This window comes from Pelodiscus sinensis, unplaced genomic scaffold, assembly GCF_049634645.1.
Source record: "Pelodiscus sinensis isolate JC-2024 unplaced genomic scaffold, ASM4963464v1 ctg109, whole genome shotgun sequence".
NCBI classification, from domain to species: Eukaryota; Metazoa; Chordata; order Testudines; family Trionychidae; genus Pelodiscus; species Pelodiscus sinensis.
The window spans coordinates 6,040-28,323 of NW_027465844.1; the positions used below are offsets into that span (position 1 = coordinate 6,040).

The window sequence follows — 22,284 nt, forward strand, 5'->3', positions numbered from 1 at the left end:
GTTTAACTGGAAGTTCTGGTTGACAGACTGAGAGGCCATCTATCTCTCAGTACTGGAGCTAGTTGGAGAAAGGATTGAGAGAAGGTGTTGAGGAAAGACTAAACCATGAATACATTTGTGAGTGAACAGGAGGTAATTGATAGAGGTAAGGGTCACTATTGTATTTTTTATATCCAACCTGTATCCACACATACACATTCAAGAGCATGGGTGCATAGAAACGTGTAATATTCTCCATTGATATGACCAGATCATTAGCTGCTGTAAATCCAGTGAGCCTCTACTGACTTCCCTTTTAATTGACTTGAGTTGAAGGACTGGCCTACAGCCTCTGAACCTGGAAACTTTCCTGACAACCTGTGTCACTATTGGATGTTATGGGGAAGGTCTTCTTTCCTTTCTCCAGTTGTTTTATGTTTAATATGGGTCCTTATTTTATGACTTCTGCATCCTTGGAGCCAAAATCTAGTGGTGCAAAGCATCAGAGATGGGAGAAATTAGAAGAGAAAACACAGAAGGACTTCTCTTCTAGCTGACTGTGTCTAGACTACAAAGTTCTATCACTTTTCTTTTGAAAGAGGCTTTTCTGACAGTTGGCCCGTCTACACTGGGCCAAATGTCAGAAAAAAAGCCTCTTTCAGAACATCCCTTCTTCCTCGTAGAACGAGGTTTACTGAGATGCTGAAAAAACATGTCTGCTTTTCCAATATTTTTTTGGAAAAGCAGACGCATTCCTTGGACGTGGCAGAGCTTTTCTGGGATATCTCTGGTATCCTGGAAAAACTCTGCAGTCTAGATGTACCTGCTGTCTACTTAAGATATTAAGTGGATAGCTAGCATATTAAATGGAGGATAACAAAGCGTTTCTTAGCAACACTAGTGCTCTTAATCCTTCACCATTACTATTGCAACTGTATGGGCAATGTAAGTTACAGTTCTGATTCCATCTGCATCTGGGTGTTGGAATCGAAGGGTAAGGATGGGTAATCGCCTAATCTTGAGCAATCTTTCATGGGAAGGGTAAATTCTGATCAATTCCTCCTCCATGCCTTGGAATGCTGTTACAATGGAGACAGATAAATATGGCATTTCAGATTTCTTGTTAAATATTAAGTCTCCAGGAGGATTTCTGCTGAGAGACACATGGGAGATAAAATCCTGATTTTATTAATACATCAACTATTTCACAGTTTCATAGAGTTTAAGGCTGGTAGGTCATTAGATCATGTACTTTAATCTTCTGTATGTCACAAACCATTATGTTTCACCTAGCAACCCTATGCTGAAACCAAAACTTGTCTTGGACTAAAAATTGTCACTCTTGAAGGGTATGTCAACACAGCAGTGTTAATTTGGAATAACTGATGTTATTGCAAAATAACATAGTCCGCATCTACCCAGCAAGCCATTATTTCAACATAATGTCAAATAATGTCAAGCTGGAGGACTTCTTTCTCCGACTCCTATAACCCGCATTTTATGGGGAGTAAGGGAAGTAGGAGGAAGAGTGCTCTTTCCCCGACTTCCTGCTGTGTAGACAGCGCCAAAAGCCGAAATAAACTATTTCAACTTAAGCTGCACAATTGATAGCTCAAGTTGTGTAGCTTATTTCTGCTTTAGCCCTGCTGTGTAGATGTGCCCAAGGCCTAGGAGACTAAGATGCTGTGTGCTGCAGACAGAGGATAGGAGAAACTGAAATGCTACTAATGCCTGAGGCCTTTGCAATGGTAGAGAAATGATTAGGTCAGAAAAGCCCTGATGATCCTGGTGGTTGATCAGTGCCCCATACTCCCGAAGAAGACAAATTCCCAACCTCCCATACAATAATCCCTGCTAGTCTGACCCAGGGAAAATTCCTCCCCACCCTCAGATCTGGAGATCAATTGCATTCTGACCAATGTTCTCTCCAATTCTACGTGTAAAATACATTTTATGTGCATTGAGGCATGTAGGGATGTGTACAACCATTAGAAACACATGTCTGCCACCCAAGTGCTCAGTTTACAGGTAACACTGATCCTGACTATGTGAGCAAGACTTACCAAGACTTAATCTCTGAGGCTTCACATAAAGGTATGGGGCAATCACCCTACCCATGGAAAACACCTAGCTAGATAATTTCATGGAGGTTAGGTCCATAAAAGGCTATTAGCCAGGGGATAAAATGGTGTCCTTGGCCTGTGTTTGTCAGAGGCTGGAGAGGGATGGCAGGAGATAAATCGCTTGATCATTGTCTTCGGTCCACCCTCTCTGGGGCACCTGGTGCTGGCCACTGTCGGCAGACAGGATACTGGGCTAGATGGATCTTTGGTCTGACCCAGTACGGCCGTTCTTATGTTCTTATGTTGTGCATTGGGGGAAAATCTTTTAGGGTCTCTAGAGGCAACTGGACAAATACCTATTCCATGTGTCTTCTCTGCAAGTATTTAAATTACCATAAAATAAAACTGAAGCCTTTTTTCAAAACAGAGTGCATAAAGTTTGACTTCTAAATTCATACAGTGGGGTCTTTAAAAAGTGGCTTGATTTTCAAGAGATACTGAACCCCTAGAAGTTCTTTGCACCATCCATAGGTAATTCTGGGTGCTCAGCACTTTTGGAAATGACACCCTGACTAAGCAAAACACTTCAGCATGTGTTTAACTTTAGATTTATTTGTTGGCATTGAGTTAGGCATGTGATTAATTTGTTGAATCAGGATGTAGGCGTGTTAATATGGATTTAGGAGTTTTAGTTTAGGCACCCAGTTTTAAAAATCTTGGCTATAAATTATTCTGTGTGCTATCAAAATGCCTAAATTAATAGTAAAGGTGGAAAAGATTATTTTATGTGGGGATCTTATTTAAAAGGAGCAGCTTTTCCTTATTATAATCCGTCCCCCCACAATAGGTCTGCAAACAGATATGGTCACCATGAGGGAAGAAAAGGATTTGCATGATTCCCAGGTCCACTTATCACCATGTCTGGTCTCCTACAGAGTCTTTACTAGATAGTGAATTAAAGACACAAGCACTGAATCCCAACATCAATGATAACCAGCAGAATCCTTTCCTTTAATTTCAGCTGTTTACAGCGAGGTTGTTTTCCTCCTGGACCATATGGACGATCAAGATAAGGCCTCTATTGCCCTTCAGATTGTCAAGATAGCTGAGACCAAACTGGCTGTCGTTGTGACTGTTCTGCTAGAAAAACTTCAGCAGGATGAGGTAGGGCAGTTTCATCAAATCACATCTGTTTTCCATGTTTCCACTCCAAATTCTGTTTGACTTCATGGAAGTAATTCAATACAGAACTTGGCTCAGCCCACCTTCAGTGTAATCAGTATTTACCCTTCTGTCTTCATGCAAAACTCATCATGCAAAATTCTGTTACAGATCAGGATGATATAATAAAGAGACACTCAGAGGAGCACTGTCCTTTTGTACACACTGGAGTACCTGGGCTGTATATTATAAAAGTGCACTGTAGGGGTATCTATAATCTCTTATAGCAGTATTTTGTCCTCCTTTAGCATCTTCATCCAAAAACCTCAAAGCACTTACCTACTTACTCATGAATTAGGTTTTACAGCACCTTTGGGAGAGTGATAAACATCCCCATTTACTGATGGGCTGTGTCATGGGGAATTAAATAACTTGCCCAACACCACATAGTGAGTTAGTAGAAGAATGGCGAATAAAACCCATGTGAACTGACTCTCTGCTCTAAACCCAAGACAACACTTCTTAATTATAATGACATATGATTGGGATATAGCTTTGAAGGGTTCTTAAATAATCCAAACCCCTTTTTCTTTTATTAATACTCGCATCCAGCAAAGTCCATTTCTCTATTAAGGGTCAACACAGAAGGCATTTTAGTTTCAAGTACCAGGAAGCCAAGACAAGCAGTTCATTTCTGGCTCGCTTGAATAGTGTGGGGCTCTTGTATTCATAAGTTATCAATTATGATTTTCAATTAAAAATCCTCCTTACATTTAAAAATGAATGGAAAGAGGCAGAGCCTCTCCCCACTAGAGCAGTAATAATAGCAGTTTGCAGCAGCATCCTTTAAAAGCACAACCACTGGAATGTGTAGCCAACCATTGGCTTTGAACATTCCAAAGTGCTTTATGACCTTAGCAGGCAGTTCACACCTTCAGCTGCCTGAATTCAGAGTTATAGACTCACAGGAGACAGATGTGAAAGGCTGGTTGGATCATCCAATTTCCCAGCAGTGCCTTTTTCATTTTTTTGGGCCAAACCAATTTTAAAAGCTCCTAGTGACTGGGTTTCCACCACTTTCCAATGAAGACTATGTAATAACCTGATAGATGTCTTATAGCTGGGGCATTTTTCCTGATGTTAAAGTCTAAATTTTATGTCTCTGATACTGCCCCCTGCTGTGCAATGTACGTGCTGCAGGGTAAGAAACACTGACTCCTAAGCATCCTCACTCCACAGTGCATGCTATGCAGCAAGGAGGTGGTGGCTGGCTGGAGTAGGCAGTCACAGTTGTGCTGACTCTATGGAGGAGAGCTGACCTGATCTGAGCCCAGGGTAGTCCAGTTGTTTTCCCACTGTGATGTGATACGATTTATTTTAGATCCAAGAGAAACCAGGACACTCCAGGGATACTTAACCACTTTCTTATTTATTGCAAGCTTTAAGCAGTTATTACAGTTGTTTAAGTTTTACAAGCCTTAAAAACAATTACTACACAATTTAAACCTTAAATGCCATACATTCTAAAGCAATAATATAGTGCAAAGCAATGCAAAAGCAATTAATAAAAGAGCTACTATAATAAAATAATAAAGACTAGTTCACTTACACTTCACCCGTATGCCACCTACAGTAGCAGGCAGGAGGTCATGGTTCCTTTTCTTCCCATGCATTGGAACACCATGCACTGGATCACCGGTGTGAAGGGCCTATTTACTTCAAGTTACATCGAGCAGTACCTGTGGGTAAATCCTGCTCATTCCCTCCCACTGATTGTTCTTACTAAGCCCATTTTATAGCAAAGTGAGACTTGGTTGTTCTAATAATATTTACCAATTGATTACGTATTGTGTAGGATATGTAACATGCCCAATACCCTATCTGGAGTACATCTTGTCACTCAGGATGTTGCTGCTATGTGCATAGTTGACAGTTGTATGGCTGCATCTGTAATTTGTGGTTATCAGAAACAGAAGTACCTGTACAAGATTGCTTGCCATGTGTTCTTGACATAGTCTCACGTACCATGCTTCATCTGCATTGTTATGCAAAACATTCCTTCCTCTCACAGCTTCTCCCATGACCTTGCCTGCATGCTTATGTGCACCAGACTTGAGACAGGCCTGGGTTTTGCTTGTTAGAGATCTGCATGTGTTAAAGGGAGACATGGCCATTTACTGTCAAGGCAGGCTCCCCTACACCCACCCAACCTCACCCTGACGCATGAGGTCAGATCCCATAGAGGTTGCAGGTCTCTATTTAAAAGTCAGTTCTGCTGGCCTCCCTGCACTTTTTAAAATTTTCTCCTGAATTACTTCCAAGCTGTTGATCTTTTCTGGGGAATGTGGTGCCAAAAAAGTGAAATAAGCCAGAAGCAGTCACACCTCAGATGAACAATGAGAAACTGTTGTCTTCCTGCTTTATGACAAGATTCCTGTATGTAACAAACCAAACCCAGATGGCTGACTTTTTTTTTCACTGTCACTCCAGGTCACTTGTTGTTTCCAACTTTTCTCCCTCTCATTATGTCAGTTATATTGACCCCCTCTCTAGGGCTACGTCTACACTGGCCCCTCTTCCGGAAGGGGCATGTAAATTTCACTAGTCGTCGTAGGGAAATCCGCGGGGGATTTAAATATCCCCCGCGGCATTTAAATAAAAATGTCCGCCGCTTTTTTCCGGCTTTTTCCGGAGGCTCTTATTCTTACTACGACGACTAGTGAAATTTACATGCCCCTTCCGGAAGAGGGGCCAGTGTAGACGTAGGCTAGGTGCGCTAGTTTGCAGTTCTCTGAAATCAGTCTTGTTCTGCTCAGGTTTCTAATTTCTCTGTGCCCCTCTTTATTATTTCTCTGTCACAACTCATACCTTCAACTCCTCCATATTTAGTATCATCTGTGAATTTCAACTTTGATGGACCCCATAAAAGAGACCTTCAAGCGTGCTACTGTCAATGTAGAGGTAACTCCTGAGCTAATTTTCCCTAAAAGCTGCAGAAGATTTACTGCAGGAGTTGGGTATTTTATAATTATATTTACAAATTCTGTCTGGAGTGGATAAAAAAGGGCAAGATGCTAATAATAACAACAACAACAATAACAATAATAATAACAATAACAATAATAATAAACAAAATTAGATAAGGGGGCAGTGCAGGGCCCTTATTCTGATTAAAAAATTTGTAAATTGCTCAGCTTCTTCTGAAGTGCTGCTAGCTGGGGTGATTGTGGAGGGCATAGCAAGTTTTACACAAATGAAGACTAGGGGTTACTTGAGTGAGTATGCAGGCTGTGGAATCAGTGTGGTCTAGTGGAGAGGACTCCAGATAGTGAATCAGAAGACCTGAATTATTTTCCTGGCTATTGATCTGCTCTTTTAGCCTGGGCTAGTTGTTTCATGTTTAGATTGTAAACTCTTTTGGGCAGAAGCTTATTAGCGTAAGTGTTACTATATTGTGTTACTATATTAGCGTATAGCATTACTATATTGTCATCAAGGAAACATTTTCCCCAATTGTTCTTTTATGTTTTGTCCCCAGAAAAACAGAGTAGACATGTACTGTATCCTGGAGAAAGTATTTCAGCAGGATGCCCAGGTCCTAGAGAGAAGGCTACTGAGAAAAATAATAACACTTGCCTCAAACCACATGAGAGAGACTCAGGTAAGTTAGACTAACGGAAGTGTTGGAGCATAAGCTTTTGTGGTCAAAGACCCACTTCACTGCTTTTGCAGATTCAGACTAACACGGCTACCCCTCTGATACTCAGGTAAGTTAGTTTTCCCTATATGCTAATGACAGGAATGAAAGCTTAAACTAATTAAAACATTTTTTGTAAACTATATACTGAAACTCCAGGATTGATGACTGCTAGGGGCCCACAGATCCCCACACCGTCCTCCAGGAATCCCAGGTCCTAAGCAGCATGTGACTAGTTTCATCTTGTTCAAGTTACACATGTGCTTAAGTGCTTTGTAAGGTCAGGATATTGTGACATATATCAGATGCAGAGAGGCCTACCGTTTCTTAACAAGCAAGTTTTTTGTGAAGTCTACTAGGGATTTCATTATTGATACTGATTTTCTGTGGAAGGTGCTCTGATACTATGGTGTTAAGCAGCAGGATGAAACCTTTAAACAGAATCTGAGCTGTTTCCAAAAGAAGCAGTATTTGGATTTAGGGTATAGTTTATTCAGGAAAATTCTCTGAATATCTTGAAGCTGCCCACCTCCTCTGAGGGAAAAATATCATGTCACTATGATAGCCAATCATCCACCACAAATAGCTAATAGCGAATAGTCTAAGCAGCTTGCAAACAACTGAAAGGCTGACAAGTGTTTAGCCAAACGATTCAATGATTATTTATGACTAATGATTCTGTTCACAGAAAGTTGGGTGGAAAACAGAAATAAAAACTTGATTCATTTGAGCAGCATTGGCTGGTGTAGTTGGCTTTTATCACTTCAGTCTCTCTCTTTTTGTATTTTTTAAGGAAGCAACAAATGAACTAAAAGTGGCAGCGAGCAACACATTAGTGGCTCTGGCACGCTGCTATTTCAATGAGGTGATGTATGAGCTTCAATGTCATCTGAAACCACTGGAGCTGTCTGACGAGTTCACTTTGATTACACTGGGCAACCTATCATCAGCCTATAGTATGTCAACTTCCATCTTTTGTTTCCAAGTTATTGTCTTCCATTTAAGGACAGAGGTTCACGCTCTGTACAGCTACACAAAGTGCTATTTGGGGGGGCATGAGATGAACTGCTGTGGCTGGTTCTAGTTGCTAGACCATGAGCTATCCACACCAAGGTGCAAGCTCTTATGCCCCATTTGAAGTTCTTAAAGGACAAGATTGAGGAAAATCAGGTCTAGTGGAGCTCTTCTCCATTCCATTTCTCATCCCTCCCCAGTGCTCTCTCTCCTACTCTGGGAGAGGATTGGGCATCTGGCACAGCTGCACATTGGTGGAGAATGCTCCTCCTCAGGGTAAATCCCCCACTGATTTTTTACTGCTGCCTTATCATTTGTGTACGCAGCACAAAATGACCTAGGAGCCCATAGCATCCGACCCAGCGGTGTTTCTAAATGCGATAGTAAGAAGGCAGATAACAGTCAATTGTCTGTCTTCCTTTTCTTCTGGTCCTTCTTTTCAGCACTCAAGTGCATTCCTTTTGTGGGAATGACCCTGTACGGCATGAGCTCCATGCGGATGTTAGTCGACGAGAGCAGGCTGAGGCAAGCATTTTGTGGTGGTAAGTGCCAGCACTTATTGTAGATGTCCAAAATGGATATTTAGGGGCCTTGGTACAGAGTTAAGTGACTGATCGTTTACAAACAGGCTCTGAACTGGATTGTACCAGGGGCTGAGTCCTCATGCTCCTCTGGCACTCAGTGGAGTTGAGAGTGCTCCTTACTTTGCTGGAGGTGCTGAGCATTTGTAAGTTCAGGCCCTTTATGACTTGTGGATATTTTAAAAATAAACAAAAGCTGATGCTGCCCATGTGCCAGGAAACTCCTGGGGGAGAATGTGCAGGCAACAGACTGAATTACATTTAAAAATTTCCCGTTTTCCACCCCTCCACCCATTCCTCCTCTTTAGTTGCTTAATTATCATCTCCTTTCACCCCCTTTCTCTGTCCTCTGGCCTTCTCCACTTCTCTCTTCCTTTGCTTTTTAGTTGATGCTCAAGTAAGGCCACGTCTACACTATGCAGAAGATCAATGCTGCTGCAGTTGATCACCAGGGTCCAAATAAGCAGGTCTAGTGAAGACCCACTATTTCGAACTGAGTGGGTGCTCCCGTTGGCACTGGTAGTCCTGCTTCTCATGAGGAATAACACTCCTGTCAACCTTCCACTGTGTGGACAGTCTGAAAACCCTATTTAAGATACGTCAACTCCAGCTACATAATTAACATAGCTGGAGTTGCGTACCTTAAGTCAACTTTCCCCTTTAGTGTAGATCAGGCCTAAGGGACTAATCCTGCACCTTTGAGATAAATGGGAATTTTGCCATCAGCTTCATAGAACATAGGATTGAGCCTTAATTTTCCTTTCAAGGGCAGTGGGTGCATCTAATTTTAGGGCAAAATGCTGTCAAATCTCAGTATAGCTAATAGGAGTTAGGGGCACTGAACATCTTTCAGACAAACTGTAACCCAATAGGAAATCATACAGTTTTAGGGCTAAATAAGCAATAACTGTAGAGGACATGAATCATTCAGAAAACAGCTGGTCAAAATATTTTGGTTTTTTCATTATATGTTTCATATTTTTTTCCAATTTGATGGAATATTAAACTGAAAAATGTCAATGACAGTTTTAATCAGGATGTGTTCATTGTTTTTGTGCAGCTAAAAAGGTGGCTGAAATTTGTTGATTTTTGAAACATGTGAATGATCTTTGTAATTTGAAATTTTGAAAAAAACAAGAGTAAACACTTTTAATTTAATTTAAACTACCTTTTCAATCAGCTCTAATTAAGAGGTAACAAGGGAGAAAAAATATGTTTTCAAATTATGGGAATTAAAAAGAGATGGAGAGAGGCAAAAGAGAAGAAAGCTTTTTGAGAAACAAGAAACGGAAAGGAGGGAAGAGAAATAATTCAAAACTGTTATTGGATTTCATCAGCTGTTCCTGAATTGGGCATGGAATTGTAATAAACTACAAGCCTGGGTGTCTTCACTGATAAAGCAACGTATCCTTATTACTATTGCATCCTTTTCATATTGCCTGTCTTTTTTCCTTCCATGCAGTTCTGGAAAAATGGTCAAGGGCAGTAAATGTATATTTTAGTAACTGGGAAAAGTGCCCATTTCCCAGAATGGGTAAATCTCAATTCTGTGATGAAATTCTTCCCCTCTATCGTCATGTGACAAGCAAATGGACCACATGTGAAGATTTGGAGGTGAGAATTGTAGGTTTTCTAAACCTTTATGAGAAATTGTATCGTTAAATTCTCTGTGTATGGCACTCTTTGTGATGATGGAGTTCAATGGCAGGTTCTTTGGGATAGAACAGAGTATGATGAAAAACATTTAAAAAAGATTATAATGTCACAATCTCATGGAAATTCTGTCTGTACATAGTGTACATAGATTCCAGTTTTGTCACCTGACATGCAGATGAATATAGGAGAATGGGCTAAATTCATTCCTGGCAGATGTCTATTCAGTTCCAGTAGAGTTACAGCAGGAATGAGTTGGTTTAGTGTGCATACTAATCTGGGGAAATATCCCACTTGGGAAAGTTGTGAGGTGCAGTAGAATATAATTCTGAAACCAACACCATAGCTGTGTCTAGACTGGAAAAACTTGCCAGCTGTCTACACTGGCTGCTTGAATTTCCGGAAAAGCACTGACAATCTCATGTAAGATCGTCAGTGCTTTTCCGGAAATACTATGCTGCTCCCGTTCAGGCAAAAGTCCTTTTCCGAAAGACTTTTGCGGAAAAGCATCCTGCCAATCTAGACGTGCTTTTCCGAAAATGCTTTTAACGGAAAACTTTTCCGTTAAAAGCATTTTCGGAAAATCATGCCAGTGTAGACGTAGCCCATGAGTCTTAATTCTTTACCAGGAAATATTGAGATAGGGCTGTTTCAACAGTGGAAAAGGGAAATTGCACTCGTCAGAAGTAAAAAAGATGGGCCCATTGCATGATATTGAATGACTTTGTAGGAACATAAATTCTGTGTCTCTATGTAGCTCAAGCAGGCCATCATCTTAGCCCTTGGTCCCATGATGAGCCTCCTCCTGCATAAAGAAGAGTATCAAGATAAGGTGCTCGAACAGATCCCATGGCTCCTTGAGCAATATAAAGAGGACGTTAATGTTTTTCATGTCACCAAGGTGAGATACTTATTAAAATAACTATCAATGTGTGCGCATAGGTGAACTGCACTAGCTGCTACCAGTGGCGTTTCCTGGTCTACATAGTGACTTGTTAGATAATAGATAAACACACAAGTCTTGATTTTATAGACATGGTGACCCAGGTGACAAGTTTTGTAGGTAAAAGCCTCTCATGAAAAGTATCTTCTGTTTCCTGGAGATGCTAAGGAGGTAAGAAACAAAACACCTGCCCCTCCCCCCCATAAGATACTCCCTCCTTGTGATTTACTGGTACATCCTATCAACTCTGTGTCTCTCTTTTAGATTATAAATAAACTCCTCAGAGCAGGGGCTGCTGTGTGTTGTCTCTGGGCAGTATTAAGTAAACTGCCAGTAGCTGATAATTAATACTAAGAAGGCCTGAAGTGCATTGCTTTAGATTATATAACTAGATAGATATAAAATCACTGTCTATTTCATCTACCGTTGTGTACAGGGCTGTTGTAGCTGTGTTGGTTCAAGGATATTAGAGAGACAAGGTGGGTGAGATAATATAATTAAAGATATTATTTCACCCACCTTGTCTCTCTTATTTCATCTACCCTCAGTATCACATGACCAAGGTAACTCCTGCCTGCTGATAGTGAGAGGATGGAGTGAGGGCAGTTGGCTTCAGTAGTTTGATTGAGCATGCTCAGTCTATGTGAGCTGGCTCAGTACAAGCCAAGCAGCAAATCCAGGGCCACAACCCTGCTGCCCTTCCCCCCTCCCCACTTCCCCCATGGTTTACTCCCAATCTATGTTGGCTTTCTGGTCCAGAATATGTGGTTGCTTTGGGGATTGGAATGCCCATGACTTTGAGGGAATCAATGCCTCATGGACTTGACTAAAAGTATCAGAGGACTACACAAGAGCCTAAATGTAGTAAAATATGTAGATTTCATCAGAGATATCCTGGAAGCTTCAAGCAGCAAAGAAGAAAAGTGTGTAGGTACAGGAAGGAGTTAGACTGTCATCTCATTATCAATAGCCTGGAAGAGAACATAAAATCATCATTGATAAAATTGGCAGATGAAATAAAAATTGGGAAGTGGTAAATAATGGAAAGGACAACTCACTGATTCAGAGTGATATAGATCAGTTGGTAAACTGGGTGCTAACAATAAATGTGCATTTAAATATGGCTGAATGTAAATAGATGCATCTAGGAACAAAACAATGTAGGTGATACATACATGTTGAGGGATGCTTCCTGAGAAACAGTAACTCTGAAAAATATTTTGGGAAACTTGGTGAATACTCAGCTGAACATGACTTACAAATGCGATGCTGTGGCCAAAAAAGCTGAAGTGATACTGGGATGCATACATGGGGAAATCTCAAGGAGGAATACAGTGGGAAATGCAAAGTTCATTTCCACACTAGAACTGACCAACAGATATTGGCAGATACCCCTGATACCGGCTTCCTGTGAGAAGAGTGCCTTCCACACCCTGCTTGGCTTATAGCAATTCTGCAGGATGCCATTTGGGCTGCACAGAGCCTCAGCCACTTTTCAGCAGCTCATGAACCAAATATTGCAAACATATATGCAATATACAGCTGTGTGCATTAAGAATATTGTCATCCACAGCACCAGCTGGGGGGAACACCTCTGACATCTTAGCAAGGTATTGTAAGCCCCAATAGATGCAGGACTCACTGTGAATCCAGCCAAGTGCCATCTTAGTGAACACAGTAGGAAGGGGAAAACTATAGCTCCTTGATAAATAAGGTCTAAGGCTTGTGTGACTGCCCCACCTCCATGACAAAGAAACAGGTGCCACAATACTTCAGACACAGTGGCTGCTTAGTACCCAACTTCATCACACTGGCCACCCTATTATTGGACCTGATGAAGAACACCCAATCACAGAAAGTCCAGTAATCAGAAGACTGTGAGGAAGCCTTCCAGGCCCTGTGAAAGCAGCTGAACCAAGAGCTGGTCCTATCCCATCCAACTTCACAAAGCCTTTTATCCTTCAAATGGAGGTCTCGGAGGTAGGACCAGGAGTGGTACTATCTCAAGAAGTAGGTGGGAAGGAGCACCAGATCCTTTATCTCAGCTGCAAGCTGTTCTCCTGAGAGACCTGCTGCCCTACGATAGCAAGGAACGCCCTGGCCATCACGTGGGTGATCTACACCCTGGGGGTATGTCTACACTACAAAGTTAATTCGAACTAACAGACGTTAGTTCGAATTAACTTCGATAGGCGCTACACTAGCGCTCCGCTAGTTCGAACTTAACTCGAACTAGCGAAGCGCTTAGTTCGAACTAGGTAAACCTCATTGTACGAGGACTAAGCCTAGTTCGAACTTACTAGTTCAAATTAAGGGGTGTGTAGCCCCTTAATTCGAACTAGTGGGAGGCTAGCCCTCCCCAGCTTTCCCTGGTGGCCACTCTGGCCAACACCAGGGAAACTCTATTGCCCTCCTCCCGGCCCCGGAACCCTTAAAGGGGCACAGGCTGGCTACGGTGCCCGTGTCAGGTGCAAGCCTGCCAGCACCCAGCTAGCAGACCCTGCACCTGGCACGGCTCGAGCCAGCCACCCGCTGCCACCCAGCCCTCCCCCTCTTCCCGGGACCAGGCTGGCGGCTCTCGGGAGCCTGCCCAGGACCGCAAGAGGCGGGCACGAGCCTGGTCCAGTGCAGACATCGTGGACCTCGTCCACGACCTCCGCACTAGGCACAGGAAAGTGGCTGTCTAGGGCAGGAGAGCTGCCAGCCTGGCCACCCAGGAGCAGGTGTGCATGAAAATCAAGGGGGTCCACTGAGACCCCCGACCCTGAGCCCTGAGCTTACTGGGTCATACCAAAGGTCCATCTAGCCCAGTAGCCTGTCTGCCGACAGTGGCCAACCCCAGCTACCCCGGAGGGGATGGACCGAAGACAGTGACCAAGCCATTTGTCTCGTGCCATCCCTCTCCAGCCTTCCACAAACTTTGGACAGGGACACCACTCCTACCCCCTGGCTAATAGCACTCCATGGACCCAACCTCCATCACTTTATCTCACTTCTCTTTAAACTCTGTTCTAGTTCTAGCCTTCACAGCCTCCTGCAGCAAGGAGTTCCACAGGTTGACTCTTTGCTTTGTGAAGAGCAACTTTCTGTTACTAGTTTGAAGCCTGCTACCCATTCCTTTCCTTTGGTGTCCTCTAGTCCTTCTATTATGGGAACTAACGGAGAACTTTTCTTGATGCACCCTCTCCACCCCACTCATGCTTTTATGGACCTCTATCCTATCGCCCCTCAGTCTCCTCTTTTCTAAGCTGAGAAGTCCCAGTCTCTTTAGCCTCTCTTCATATGGGACCTGTTCCAAACATCTGATCATTGTAGTTGCCCTCCCCTCTCCCACCCTCTCTCTTCCCCTCTCCCACCTCCTTTTCCCAGGCTCCCCCAGTTTTGTTCAATAAAGAGAGATTCTATTTTTGACCACACGTTTTCTTTATTTTGTACATCAGGAAGGGGGGTTAGGGAAGGGAAAGCGGAAGGAGGTGAGGGAGGAATGGGGTACTAACCCCCGATGGGGAGGACTGGGCTGGCTCTGCGGGCTTCTGGGGGTGGGAGCTCTCCTGCAGCCCCCCAATTGCTCCCTCTCCCCAGATGGCAGCCTGCGGCAAGTGCAGCCGGTCTGATGGCCAAGTGCTGTGATGTGCCCAGTGTGGGCACTAAGGGCACTCCAAGCCAGGACTGCTTTGCAAGCGGGGCACCCCTGAGAACTGTCTGTCCGGGGTGGGGGTCGGGTCCCTTTAAGCACAGTCCTCGGCTAGCCTGAGGCAGCATCTCCACGCTCTAAGTCCTCATCTGATGCCCTGCCGGCACTGCTTCCGGCCATCCTTAACCCCAGTTCAGGGTCCCCTTAATGTGGACATGCTAGTTCGAATTAGCAAAACGCTAATTCGAACTAGTTTTTTAGTCTGGATGCGTTAGTTCGAATTAGTTTAATTCGAATTAACTAAGTTAGTTCGAATTAGCGCTGTAGTGTAGACATACCCTGGGATATTCTGAACTGGGGAAACCCTTTCAACTGGTCACCAACCATGCACCCCTCAGATGGATTAATAACATGAAGGACACCAGTGCCTGAATCATGAGGTTGTACTTCCCGCTCCAACCCTATGACTTCTGTATGTTACACTGGGCCAGGGAAGGCTCATGCAAACACAGACTTCTCCCAAGTGGAAGGAGACGATGAAGAGGAAGGTCCACCAATGGACACCCTCTTAAGGGGGAGTGTTTGTGACAGAGGATACCCACCATGCATGGTTCAGCGGGGGCTAATCATGATCTGTGGGCTATGCCCCTTCATACTTGCTGGGAATGCTCCAACTGGAACCAGGATATAAAAGGGAGCAGCTCAGTTCTGTCTAGGCTGACAGCTGAAGGGAGCAGAGGTGCTTTGCAGGCTTTTGTGGAGGGACTGCCAGTGCCCTAGGATGCAGAAACCAGCCAGCCTGTGGTTCCAGTTGACCCCCCCACAACCATCCAATGCCACAGATGGAGGCGAGACCACGGAGTTACTGAGATGACCTGCTGCAGAAGAATGGTGGGAAGTAATCTATGTGAACTAAGCATTATTGAGTTGAGGTATTAGGCTTTGACTCTGCATGTTTTGGAAGAAACCCCATTGAGCTGCAAGACAAGGCCCTGGGTTGGGACCCTGTGGAGTAGGTAGAGCCTGGTGGAGAAGGGCTGGCCACTAGGCAACACTGGTTTGCCCCAAAGGGTGGTTGAGCACTAGGTTGCACGGTCGTACCTAGAAGGGCTTGGGTCATTGAGCTGAAGAGCCTCATTAAAGGGCTGCTGCACTGACCCTGACTATTAGGCAATGCTGCTCTAAGAACCAGGCCTGCTATGGTGGTTGGGGAGACTAGGCCACTTGGGCTGCCTTAGTTCTTTAACTCCTCCACAACCCGATACCATCCAAACAGGGTGGACCTACCCTGTGACAGGTGACTTACTTACAGTCTATAATATCTGCATGGGGAAATATATGTAATGACCTAGCAGAGAAAGGCATGACATGATCCAGTGGCTACAAACTGAAACAGGATACATTCAGATGGGAAATAAGGTCTACCTTTTCAGTGGTGGGATATTAGCCATTCAAACCATTTACCAAGAGTCAAGGTGATTATTTTAAAATCAAGATTGGATTTTTTTCTGAAAGTTCTGCTTTAGGAATTATTTTGGCAATTTCTAAGGCCTGTGTCATACAGAAGGCCTGACTAGTTGATGACAATCATCCCTTTTGGCCTTGGAATCTATGAATTCCATGAACGTGCTTCAGTCATTGCATATTGCTCCTTTGTATGCCCACCTTCTAACTTTCACCCTCTGTTGTAGAGTCTGAGGCAGCTCTTGGAAGTCTCCGGTGAATATAAGATCCTTCTACCTAAAGGGAAATTTCAAGCCATCTGCAGTGCTCTGCACGACCGGGTGAGGGGAACTTGTTCTTGTATCACTTGAGCTTAAGCTCAGCAGATCTGAAGCATATTAACAATAAACATCTTTTGAATGCTAGTGAAGAGCCCAGAGACCTTCTTATGCCTTATTAGTTTCTGCTGGCTTAAGAATAAGCAGATAGTGGTCTCATTTTATTAGCTAAAATCCAGCTCCGTTTGTAAAGCAATTTTAGCATAAGCCAGTTATTAGAGGGAGTTAGAGTTATATAGTAAAAACTGATCCCATCCAAATGGGGAGGACCTATCCTGTGACAGGGTGACTTAATTGCAGTCTATAATATCTATGTGGGGAAACATATGTAATAATCTAGCAGAGAAAGGCATAACGTGAGCCAATAACTAGAAAATGAAGCTGGACAAATTCAGACTGCAAATAAGGCCTACATTTTTATGGTGGAATAATTAACCATTTGAACCAGTTACCAAGGGTCAAGTCTTGATTCAATTAGCTCTGCTGCTAAAAACACTTTGAAAGCAGGAACTTCTGTTATCCAATGTATCGGTCATTGTTTCTGACTTTTGTTGTGCAGTCAGTACCATTTATTTTGGGTTCAGAGCTCTATTTGGAAAGGTAGGAAGTGAGTGCTTAGAAATTAATTGAGCATCTTCTTTTCAGTTGCTTGTTCTGATTAGTTTTCCTTTGATCACTTCTCTTCTTCCCACAGATCTGTTCTCCAACTCAGCAGCTCATCATGGAAAATCAAATGGAGCTGTGCTATTGTATCCTACTGCTAGGTAGGGGAAGAGACTCCAAATTACACAGTAGTTTCCTTGTAACTTCCTTCTTTTGTAGGTGTAGTAAGAATGAGCTTTCAGTTGTTAGTGAGGATGTGATTTCTTCCTTTGCAGCCCGTTCTTCTCCTGATGACCTCATAGCATTTCTGCACTCGCAGCTGAAGATTAAGAATGAGACTGTTCGTGTGGCATCCCTGAATCTGCTCACAGCTATTATTGGTGCTGACTGTAAGTAACACAGGAGTAACTGTGACTGCTGCGATCATCGCCATCGTGCTGGGGGTTGAGTTGGGGACATCCAGAGCTAAAAGCATGAGCTGCTATAGGTTGATCTAAAGAACCAAGGCTTTGCAGGCATGGTAGGGCTATAACATACTCATCATCTCTGCAAATGGGGCACAGAGGATCTGTAACACAGGGGCGGATATAGGGCAGGGCGAGCGGGGTGGCCGCCCCGGGTCCCGCGCTTCAAAAAGCCCCGCGCACGCGCCGTGGTGCCACCGCACATGCGCATGGCGTCACTGTGCATGCGCCGTGTCAAAGGGGGGGGGAACCGTGGAATTATGCTGCCCGGAGCCCCGCAAAACGGTCATCTGCTCCTGCTGTAACACATGGAGTCATATAGTCATAGATTATTAGAACTGGAAGGGACCTTGAGAGGTCATCAAGTCCAGTCCCCTGCCCTCATGGCAGGACCAAGCACTGTCTAGATCATCCCTGACAGGTGTCTATCCAATCTGCTCTTAAATATCTCCAGTGGTGGAGATTCCACAACTTCCCTGGGCAATTTTTCACAGTGTTTAACCAACCTAACAGTTGGGACGTTTTTCCTAATGTCCAACCTAAACCTCCCTTGCTGCAATTTAAGCCCATTGTTTCTTGTCCTATCATCAGAGGCCAAAGAGAACAATTTTTCTCCCTTCTCCTTGCGACACCCTTTTAGATGCATGCTCACCAGAGGGTTGGAAATTCACTAAAGGGACCCAGTGCTGCTCTAAGTTACTCCCATGTGGTCACACAGAAATCAACAGGGTTAATTAAGTGCTGAATGTAGCCTAAGATATTTTCAAGGTTCAAATACAAAGGTAATCTTGTGGCGGATGCATGTTAATAATAATGAGATAAAAACAAAATAGTACTCCTGACTGAATAAGTATTAGACACTCTAGAATAGATTCCAAATTCTGCTATACTGGTGGTAAACACAGACTAACTTCACTAACCTCCATTTGTCTAACTCTCTTACAATATTTCCATCAGGATAGTATGATGGTGCTATTTACAGAAGTGGAAATACTTCAGACTTAGACTGGTGTAACTGAGATCAGAGTCTGGTCCTATATTTTCCCCGCTGATTCTGTATATGAGTGAAGCTTGGTAGTACTCTTAAATAGTGCCCAGGACACATTCTAATGTGGAGCATGAGTGTTTGGAACAAAGATATACTATACTGCACACTTCTCCTTATCTTTCAGTGCCTGAGACAAGAGTTAGAAAGTTTCTGATTGTGAAGGCAGTGCAATCTGCTCTCAGTGATCAGAGTGCTAAGGTAAGATTGTGTGTGGAATAGTGGTATTGCTGTTAATATCTGGGAAGTATTTCACTCAGTGGAGAGTCTGGCAATGAGACACATTTTTAGGCTGAGATTATTAATAGGGTTTCAATTAATCACAGTTAACTAAAAATTAATGCGATTAAAAATTGAAATGTATTAAATATTTTTGTGGTTTTTTACATTTTCAAATATATTGATTTCAATTACAACACAATGACAAGTGTGTACTATGCACTTTATATTATTTTTATAACAAACATTTGCATTGTAAAAATGACAAAAGAAATAATATTTTTCAATTCATCTCATACAAGTGATGTAGAGCAATCTCTTTAGCGTGAAAATGCAACTTACAAATGTAGATATTTTTTGTTAACTGTAACGAAACAATGTAAAACTTTAGAGTCTACAAGTCCATTCAGACCTACTTCTTGTTCAGCCAGACACTAAGACAAACAAGTTTGTTTACATTTATAGGAGAAAATGCTGCCTTTTTCCTAATTACAGTGTCACCTGAAAGTGAAAACTGGCATTTGCATGGTACTTCTGTAGCCAGTGTTGCAAGGAATTTACATAACAGATGTGTTAATCATTTGTACTTCAGCCACCATTCCAAAGAGATAAAAACAAAAGCAAAAGGACTCTCATATCCTGTCTCATATTGCATGCAGAAGGGATAATAATAACTCGTGCATAATCTCTACCCTTGCAGGTGAGGATGGCAGCTCTCCATTTTGTCCTGAAGCTGCTCAGTTCAGGAAGTGTGGAGAATTGTGCAGCAGGGGATATGGTTGCATACGTTTTCAGAGAGTTCGATGTGTCCACCAGAAATCTGGTAAGGAGAGTTCTTAACACTTAGGACTCAGTTCTGCCATTCTGGCATGCTGATTGTTCCCCTTGACTTCAGTGGGAGCTTTGGATGCTCAAGGATGCAGCTGGACTGAAGGATTAGAGCTAGAATCTGATCAGTGATATTCGTGTAAAGCCAGGGTAATGCCCCTGACTTCAGTGGCATTATTTTGGATTTACACAAGTGTAACAGAGACCAGAATCTGATTCTGGATATTTACATCTGACAGTGCGACCTACATTCCTTAGACCTCGGGCAAGTCAGTGAAAATTCTGACAACACAATCTTTCAGTGAAATGCTCTTGTATAAGGAAGCACATCTTTTTTATAAATAGACTCTCCAAAGAACACAATGGTGCCCAATCCTGTGGCTGCTGAAGCATACATCAACTATTAGCAAAACACTGAAGTTATGCAGCCTACATCAAGATGTCTAGAACCTGGAAAAGTTTGCTGCACACTTCATACTCTGTTCTATGTGTACTAGTTCAAAATCTTTTCAATGGGTATTTCCAGCTATGGGCAGAGTCATGGACTCCAGACACAGAGTTCCATGATGGGATCCATGATATACATTAACTTTACAGTAAGTTGTTGAGGATCTTAGCTCTGCCTGGCCCTTTAGCTACGAAGTGGGAGCTTATGGCAGTACTCACCAACTGCCTCTTTTTCATCCTACCCATCTCAAAGAAAGTAGGAGGCAACTCTTTCTCATCAGGCCACATTTTCTCTTATTTAAACTGAAATCAGTAGAGCTGATCAATATTTAGTTTGGTGTAAGGAAGAACAGAATTTAGCCTATAGATAGACTCACATTCACTATGCACAGAATGATCAAGCTGCTTGGGGCATCAGAACAAACAGAATGGCTCCCTCTAGGTTCTGCATATTTATTTCCACTGGGCAGAGTCTGAGTGGCTCTCCTCAGAGATAAAAAGAAATGTTCTTTTTTGAAAATTTTTCAAAAAATGAATACTGTTCAGGGAACTCTTTTATAGAATCATAGAACGATAGGGCTTGAAGAGAATTCAGGAAGTCATCGAGTCCAACCCCCTGCTAAAAGCAGAACCAATTCCAACTAAATCATCTCAGCCAGGGCTTTGTCAAGCTGGGACTGAAAAACCTCTAGGGATGGAGATCTCACCACCTCCCTCAGTAACCCATTCCAGTGCTTTACCACCCTCCTCGTGAAATCGTTTTTCCTAAGATCCACCCCCCCCCACACACAACTTGAGACCATTGCTTCTTGTTCTGTCATCTGTCACTACTGAGAACAGCCTCTCTCCATCTTCTTTGTGTCCCCTTGTGCTGGGGTTTTCCTAAGCCTGGGTTCTGACCCACCAGTTAGGTGTTTCTGTTATTCTCTTCCCTTAAGAATCTCCATCATTCGAGGTTTTTAATGCCAGGCTTGGCAAAGCCATGGCTGGAATAATTTAGTTGGGGCTGGCCCTGCTTTGAGCAGGGGGTTGGACTATATGACCTCCTGAGGTCCCTTCCATCCTTAATCCATGATTTTATGATTTGTGCACTCCTAATGCAATGGAAAAGCTCTCATAGGTCAATATTCAGAAAGGCTTTGTAAGAAATAGACACCGATTCTTCAGCCAGTGTTTTCCCACTAGCTAGTAAATTCTATGTATCTATCTCATAGCAGGGGACAAAACTTCCCTCCCAGGATGTTCAGGAAGAAAGCACTATCCAAACTATGTGCATTCACATCCTGCAAGGCCTGGACGTATCAATCACTGGAATGACCCAAGTAAGTGACATGTTGCTACTGCTTCGTGAAATAAAGACATTCTTCTGTATATCTACTGTACCTCTCCATAAGGAAGCTTCTTGCCAGTCAGGATAATGGAGGTACAGCATGTCAAGTTCATGTCAGAGATGATGGGACCTCTGTATCATGGAGGAAGCGATTCACAGTACAGACAAGATAAAAAGGAACTTCACTGGAAGGAACCATAATGCAGTGTTCTTCTGTTAATTACCACCATTGCCTGAGTGCAACGTCTCCTTAGATTCCCCATGAATACCTTGGAAATGTAGACTTGGTGATCCTGTATTTAAACAGTTATTGGGGCCGTGATTGTGCCTTCTGTATGTCTGAAAAGTGCAGGATGAATTTATGGTGCTGTCTAAGTAGCTTTATAATGCAGGAAAAGATGATTCATCTCCAGATGAAAACCAGATTGCTAATGCTCACCAAACAAGGCAGCGTACTTAAAATGTAGAGAGAGGGATCACTGGGACAGGTAGAGTGAGATGATGGCGGAGGGGAGGAGAAAGTGAGATCGAGATAAGGTAATGAGATAGGGAAGGGTCAGTGATGACTAAAAGGAGAAGGTGCATGACAGAAGGATTCAGCCAGTAGGAGGTGGGGGAATGAAAATAGCCAAGTGTTGAACTGTCTTGCTCTTCTGTGCAGGTGTTATGGCCAAGGCTTCTAATGTATGTGGTGCCAACTCAGTACACTGGCACTTTGAAGCCTCTCTGCAGATGCCTCCAGGAAATGGCTGAGAAAAAGATGCAAGAAGGAGGAGAAGCTGCTTGCCTGGACTACAGTGGACAAGGTTTATAACAGAAACTCTTTCATTTATTCTCACCAG

The 22,284-nt window shown here is 43.1% G+C and overlaps 1 protein-coding gene across 1 annotated transcript; it reads left to right on the forward strand.

Moving 5' to 3' along the window:
• Window positions 1–34: 34 nt before the first annotated feature.
• On the forward strand, window positions 35–17,506 carry LOC142823582 (maestro heat-like repeat-containing protein family member 2A). Its single transcript, XM_075914858.1, has 10 exons — window positions 35–145; window positions 3,064–3,206; window positions 6,742–6,864; window positions 7,694–7,856; window positions 8,358–8,456; window positions 9,958–10,109; window positions 10,906–11,049; window positions 16,417–16,509; window positions 17,201–17,270; window positions 17,385–17,506. Exons 1-10 carry the CDS (start codon window positions 106–108, stop codon window positions 17,504–17,506), a joined length of 1,149 nt encoding a protein of 382 aa, XP_075770973.1. The 5' UTR covers window positions 35–105.
• The last annotated feature ends 4,778 nt before the right edge of the window (window positions 17,507–22,284 follow it).